The sequence below is a fragment of the Lepidothrix coronata genome, unplaced genomic scaffold (assembly GCF_001604755.1).
Source record: "Lepidothrix coronata isolate B3197 unplaced genomic scaffold, Lepidothrix_coronata-1.0 Scaffold44, whole genome shotgun sequence".
In the NCBI taxonomy this organism is placed as follows: domain Eukaryota; kingdom Metazoa; phylum Chordata; class Aves; order Passeriformes; family Pipridae; genus Lepidothrix; species Lepidothrix coronata.
Genome location: NW_016690224.1, coordinates 1,756,667 through 1,764,033, shown reverse-complemented (window position 1 = coordinate 1,764,033; position 7,367 = coordinate 1,756,667). Strand labels below are relative to the sequence as shown.

General features: G+C 50.0%; 1 protein-coding gene across 1 annotated transcript in view; it reads left to right on the top strand.

The window, feature by feature from the left end:
• Positions 1 to 7,367, top strand: part of CORO1C (coronin 1C) — a 43,315-nt gene that overhangs the window by 14,202 nt on the left and 21,746 nt on the right. The window contains exon 2 of the mRNA XM_017814403.1: positions 4,434 to 4,633. Within this exon, the coding sequence (XP_017669892.1) occupies positions 4,439 to 4,633 (195 nt within the window). The 5' untranslated portion in view covers positions 4,434 to 4,438. The remainder of the gene's footprint in view (positions 1 to 4,433; positions 4,634 to 7,367) is intronic.

The following is a 7,367-nucleotide window of genomic DNA, read 5'->3' as shown; positions in this document are numbered from 1 at the left end:
CTGGAAGTGTCCAAGGCCAGGTTGGATGGGGCTTGGAGCAACCTGGGATAGTGGAAGGTGTCCTTGCCCATGGCAGGAGATGAGATGAGCTCTAAGATCCCTTCCAAGCCAAACCATTCCATGAATTGGCCAGGTTGGAGCTCCTTCCTGCCTGGACACTACACATGGCTCTGCTTAGAGAACCTGTGGCAACCAAACTGAGCTGTGGATTTGCTTGCAGATGGAGGAGAAGGAGGAGGGGGGATCCTTTGCACTGTGGTATTGAAAAACAACTAAGGAGACTGAATGCTCTTCGTGTTTAAGGAGAGTCTGTGGTGGGGAGATGACTCTTTTTGGGTGCTCAGCTCAAGCTCCCCCTATTTTGTTTTTCACCTGCTCTCTCTGGTGCTCTCAAGGATCCGCAGTCGCTGCTCTTTATAACCACAGCCTGCACATTCCCCCCTCCTTCTCCTTGGAGAGCAGCCAGATCAAAATGGCTGTGATCCAATGCCAAGAATCACTCCCTTTGCTATGGAAATGAGGACTTGGAGGCTGCTCACCATGTGTTCAGCAGAGTTCCTGCTAAGGATGACTGAGCTGTAGGTGGGGAAGAGGGCAGCGAAGGTGTGTTCCAACAGATCCCTTTGGAACAAATCAGGGTATTTTTGGATGCATCTGAACTCTTTGCATTTTTTTGAAAGTCATTTATAGAAAACCAAATGATTACCCTTCTCATCACACGGCAAAAATGAGGGAAATAAAGTAGTAGGATTTCACCACGGGACAAAGGAAGTTTCTCTTCCATGAAGGTGGAAGGGGTGGCAGATCCCCCGGTATCTGATATTCAAAATAACCATTTTTTCGTGGTGTTCTGGTATTGATCAAGAGAAGAAAAGGTATAATCATAACTATCCTATCTGAATTCCCAGCATCAGAGCAGAGAAGTTCCCAAACCCCATGCTCTGTGGGATGGTGGCACCAGGCAATTTGCTGCGTGTTGGCTCAGCACGGCGAGTTCAAACCATCACTTTACCTTCTTCTCAACAAGCTGATTTTAATCTTGATGCACAGCAAGGTGGGAACGTTGCCATGAAAATCCACTGTGCACCAAGCAGGGAACTTTTCCCTGCCATGAAAATCCATGTGCACCAAGCCAGGGGACTTTTCCCTGCTCCTGGATGAGTCGTGCAGGCGGATGCTGAGTAGGATTTGCTGCAAGGTGGGACAGGGCTGAGCTGGGTGCTGTTGTGACATGTTGGGCTTTGGAGAACATCCCAATGTCTTCAGGGTGGCCTGGTGTCACCTGGAGTGGTGGAAGGGAGGGAGGAAGGGGGTGATGAGGGTGATGCTGCTCTTGCATGGTGTTCCCTGCAGGACCTGGCAGGGTCAAAGCCATGAGTGTTGAGCCCTCCTGGCTCTGGGAGGAGCCCTTGGGGTGGAAGTGTCTGACAGGTCTGGGATGAGTCGACACAAATTAGTAATTGGGTGTGGAACTGCATTTTTTTTTATGATATATCTTATTGAACTTCGGAAGTTCAGCGTGTTTTGTGTCTTTTGGGCATCTTTGAGTTGAAATTCACCTTTTCTTTGGGCATGATTCTGTGAGGCTGGGATTGTGCTGGAAGTATCCAAGGCCAGGTTGGGCAGGGCCTGGAGCAGCCTGGTCTAGTGGAAGGTGTCCCTGCAGAGTGGACATCCTGTTCCACCCCTGGCAGGGGGTGGAGCAGGATGGGCTTTAAGGTCCCTCCAACCCAACCCATTCCATGATTTTGTTCTGTGCTCTTACCTTCTGGCTGGAGCTGGAGAGCAGCTCCTGGTTTGTGACTTCCCATTGCACTCCGGTGTTCCAGGGTGTGTCCAGCACGGAACAGGCCTTGTGCTGTAAGGGAAACACTTGGCAGAAGGTGTGTTATGCAATTCCATTAACTGATGAGAAGGACAGAGGAAGCCCAAGTTTATCTATAATATGATAGAAATCCCTAATAATTTCCATATAGCTTTTTCACATAGACGTCTTAAACACCCCAGTTATTCACAGAATTTTGCTTTTAAAACAACACCTGTTTTTTCTTAGACATTCTTAATTGCCCTTAAAATATCAGGAGATCAGTATAGAAGAGGTACCATGAGAAAGGCAGTGGGGAGTACCCACCACTGGGAATGACCCCAGAGCCCATGGCTCTGTGTCACCAGCTCATGGGACTCAGGTCATTGGTGGCTCAAAGCCATCACCAGCCATGTGGCCCAGGGGAAGGTGTTTGGTGGCCTCCAGCCCACATGTGGGGACAGGTGTCTCCATTGCAAAAATGACCCTCAAATCAGTGCATTTATTATCTGTGTGCAGAGAAGCTCAGTTGGTTGGAGCATGGTGCCTGTAACGCCACGGCCACGAGGTCAATCTCTGCTCCATCCCCAGATGGACCATTCATTTAAGGGTTGGACTCAGTGGTCCTTGGGGGTCCCTTCCAACTCAGAACATTCTGTGGGAGCTGGTTTTCCCTGAGCTGGTTCCTGCTGTGACCCTTGGTGTGGGCTGGGCACACTGGTGGCTCCAGTGGCACTGGATGCATGTCCCAGCAGCTGCCCCACCCGGAGATGGAGCCGCTGTGGAGGTGGCCAGTGCCAGATCCCGAATGTGATCTGGTGGAGAACAAATCCTCTGCTTATTTTCCCTTATCTCTGTGGAGCTGGAGTGTCTCTCCCGAGCTGTCTGTTCCCTTAATTGGAACATTCTTCTCCTCTTCAGACACATTATGGGCTGTGCATTTCCCGGCTCTGATGAGCGTTTCCCTCCAGTTATTCCGCTTTTTGTCGCTGTTAATTTTTTATTTAACCTCCCAGACTACAAAACAGCCATCAACGTTCCTGCAAAGCTTTGCAGTCACAGACAGCCCTACAAGCTTTAATCACATTTGCAGGAGACAGGCTGTGCACAGCGAGTCAGGATGGAGCCACATTCCCAGTCTCTCACTCTGGAGCATCACTGCTGGAGCTGGAGCAAGGAGCTCCATGAGCAGAGCAGTTTTTCCCAGCCTCTCCATGTGCTTGGGGACCTTCTGGGAGGCGAGATAGGAGGTGGACTCTACTTATTTTTATTCCCCCCCCCATTTTTTTTTTTTTGGCTTTCCCTGGAGACTGGGACAGAAATATTTTTCCCATATGTAAAAGCAAGATGCTGTATGGAGGCTCCTCCTCCGCCAGCATGGATTGAAGGGGAAAATCTTGGAAGGCTGGGAAAAGCCCTTCCCAGATGTGAGAGCTCCATAGGTTGCAGTGTGATCCAAGGATGGTGTTGTGCCCGAGTCTTCTTCCAGGTCTCAGGTGCTGGAATTTTCCACACCAATCCCTCTCCCTCTATTTTAACTTCAGCATTCTTGAAAATAATTTTTTTCAAGAAATGCTGCAGACACACCAAGTTAATTGGAGTCATTAACTTGTTTCCATTACTCCTTTCTGCCTAGGAAATGCATTTTATGGTTTTTTAGGGAGATTTTGGAGTTAGAAGAAAGAACTGGGAGCTGGGGAACATGTGGAACCACTTCACAGGAACACCGGATTTTGGGAGCTTGCATTTTTATTTACATCTTCTGGCCCCTGTCTGACTTGAAAGTAAACAAGTTCAATCCAAGACTAGATTTATCCCTGAAAATATGTGGAGACTTGTCTAAAAACTGCTTTTAGGATTAGGAACTTCCTTTCCTGCAGAGAGTACATTTACAAGAGGAAAATTGATGCTTAACTGGCAAAACCCCCTTGGAAATGCAGTTTGGTTGGGTTTGGTACAAAATAACCTGAACTTTCAGTTAAAAAAAGGAAAAGGCAAAACTAGCTGAGGATTTGGCAGGTCTAAAGCAAGGTAGAGGATCCCTGAAAGTGTCCAAGGCCAGGATGGACGACGCTTGGAGCAACCTGGGCTAGTGGAAGGTGTCCCTGCCCATGGCAAGGGTGGGACTGGATGAGCTTTATGGTCTTTGGTATCAGGATGGTTCCAGACTCTTTCCAGTGGTATCCAATGACAGGACAAGGAGCAATGGCCATAAACTAAACCACGAGGAATTCCACCTCAACATGAGGAAGAACTTTTTTCCATGGAGGTGGCAGAGCCCTGGAACAGCTGCCCAGGGAGGGCATGGAGTCTCCCTCTCTGGAGACATTCCAAACCCACCTGGACACGTTCCCGTGTCACCTCCTCCGAGTCACCCTGCCTGGACAGGGGGGTTGGACTGGTTGATCTCCTTCCAACCCTTACAATTCTGGGATTCTGTGGTTCTGCCCTTTCCAACCCAAACCATTCCGTAATTCTCTGAACGGTGAGCGAAGCCGCATTTCCACACTGCTGGAAGCGCAGCAATGGACCCAGGGACAGCATCCCATGGTGGCCCTTGGCCAGGCATCTCCTGGGCAAGCAAGAGGTCCTGCCCCTGTGACTGATGTCCCTTTTCCATGCCCCACAGACACCATGAGGCGAGTGGTACGACAGAGCAAATTCCGGCACGTGTTCGGCCAGGCCGTGAAGAACGACCAGTGCTACGATGACATCCGCGTGTCCCGGGTCACCTGGGACAGCTCCTTCTGTGCAGTCAACCCCCGCTTCGTGGCCATCATCGTTGATGCCAGCGGCGGGGGAGCCTTCCTGGTGCTGCCTCTGCACAAGGTAAGTGCTTTTGGAGCCTCTGGGATTACCTGCTCAGCTCTGCTGTCTCTTCGGTGCCTGTTTGGGAGTAACATTTAAGGCTGGGAAGTGTCTGCTGTGGTGACAAACACTGCCATGTAGGAATATGTTTAATGTCTGTAATCAGGCTGATGCTTCCTGTACATTAAACACAGTAAACAAGCTGTTTGCTTGACTAATCTGAGCCAATTCTGGCAGAAGCTTCTACATAGAATCATATTTTAGAAGCCTCTTTGTGATCACGTCAAGTTTTTCCACTGTCAGGGATTCAGCTTTTTGAGCTCTGCAAGTGTCACTTAGTTCAGGAACCACCTGAGCCCAACTGCTCCTTGCAGCCTCTCATTGGAAGGATGCAAATTCCACAGGCTGGTGGCCCTGGCATCTGAGCTGGTCCAGGCTGCTGCCAGCCCCTTCAGATGCTCTTTATATGGTATAAGACAAGAATAATTTTGGTAAGAAAACAGTTCCTCCAGGTACCATCACAGCTGTCCTGGAGCTCTCCCAGATCACTGGGCTGTGTCTGGGCTTTATTATACTTTGGCCAGATTCTGTTATCCCTAATACCTGGAAAAATGAAGGGAGGGACTTCATCTCCTCTTGGGCAGGTAGACCCCCCCCCTTAATGTTCTCTCTTGCCAAGATGTTGCCAAGTTTCCAGTAAATAATCTTCCAGTGAACCCCCATACACTCTGCTCTTTCCCTTCTCCTTTGGATTTCTTTGTAGAGCCTCAGGGCTGTGCTTTGCCAGACACCCAGAGAAGGTGGGTTCCTGTCCATCAGCCGTGAGATGGGCTGGGTCAAAGGTTCTGAGGCTGAAAAACCGGGAAGAGAGACCTTCCTGGAGCCCCTTCCAGTACTGTGTTAGGAGTAAATGGGCAGGAGCTGGGTCCAACTGAAATAAATCCCTGTTGCTCCTGATACTCCATGGAAAAAATCACATCCATCTTCCACCCTTGCTGGAGATTCTTCTCATCCCTTTCTGACGCTTAACCAGCAAATTCTCATGATCAAAGTCTTTTTCTGCAACATTATTTTCTTTGTGACCCTCAAACTTCTCTCTTAAGGGTATAGTTTAGTTGTCTTTGGTCTGTCATCAGCCCTGTGCTTGTTTCCCAGCTCCACTTCCAGCTCTGCCCTGTTAAATATAGAAATAGTGACCAGGATTGAACACAAGCTCCCACATGGCGAGGGCAGAGCGGAGGCAGCGGCTTCTCAGTCCTGCAAAACAAAGCCAAACCCCAACTTCCCAAAATAGCTCCATTCGCTGCTCTTGAACAGCCCTTTGGGCTCATCCTGGGGCCACAAGTCCTCCTCCTGCCCAGACCATGGGTGGTGAGCAGACCTGGAGCAGGAATTCCTTGCTCAGCACAGCACCAGCTGCACCCGTGTTGCATCATGGCACAGACACCATCAGCAGGGGATGTGCATCCCTCTTTTCTTCTCCTGTATCCCAATGTTTGGAGCACCAGGGAGCTGGGGGGGCTCAGCCTGGAGAAAAGGAGGCTCAGGGGGGACCTTCTTGCTCTCTGCAACTCCCTGACAGGAGCGGGGAGCCGAGGGGATCGGGCTCTGCTCCCAGGGAACAAGGGATGGGATGAGAGGAAATTGCTTCAAGCTGTGCCAGGGGACGTTTAGATTGGAGATCATGGAAAATTTCTTCATGGAAAGGGTTGTGAAGCACTGGCACAGGGCTGCTCAGGGCAGTGGTGAAATCATCATCCCTGGAAGTGTTCAAAAAACGTGTGGATGTGGCACTTGGGGACATGGTGGCCTTGGCAGTGCTGGGGGAACAGTTGGACTTGATGGTCTCAGAGAGCTTCTCCAGCCTTAATGATTCCATGGTTCTGTGTTTTCTCAGTTCCTGGCAGAAATTCCTGCTAATTCTGAGTGACCTGTGCTTCTGCATTTTGAAGCACTATCTTATCTTTGGGGTTATTTTTACGCTTATTCAGTTATTCCTCCCACCCTCCCCTGTATTTCTCATTTCCTTGGTGCCCTCAGCTCCATTCCTGCCTTGCACAGCCCTTTAATATCCACCTCTGAGGAGGTTCCTGCGAAGCTGGAGGGGCTGTGTCCCTCACCCCCAGCCTGACACGTTCTTTTGCAATTCAGCTCGAACCAGTTCCTGTGTTCCACGTTTATTTTTACAGCCTGGGCTGATGAAATTGTTCCTTCAGTTCCTTCAACACCCTAAATAACATTTGGATTTCTCTTTGAGCCCCTTTAGCAGGGATATTTATTAAGTCCCCCACGGCAAACCCCTTGTTATTTTCAGGGGAACCAAAAAAAAAAAAAAAAAAAAAAGAAAAAAAAAAGGCAATTTTAAACCACGGCTTTGAGTAGATTTTAAAATTGAGCCGTAAAAATACACTTGCTGCATTTCTGCAGGGAAAAATGGCCCCGTAATGGCATCGTGTCCACTCAAAGCCAGGGCTGTGCAGACCACTGGGAATTACTTGGGAGTGCAGAAAAGCGGGGAATTTTACTCATTTTAACGTGTTTTTCCTTGGCGCCGTTTCCAGCGATATCGCAGGGGTTTGTTACACGGCAGGGGTTTCTTGCTGCCGGCCCTGGGCAGGGGTTTTGGGGGTGTTTTTGGCCCCGCGGGCCATGCGCTGGCGACTGAGGGGAGGGGGGGGTGTGTGTGTGAAGCGGACGCGGAGGGGAAGCCCCGCCCCCTCTGCGCGCAGGCCCCGCCCCCTCGCGCGCGCGCATC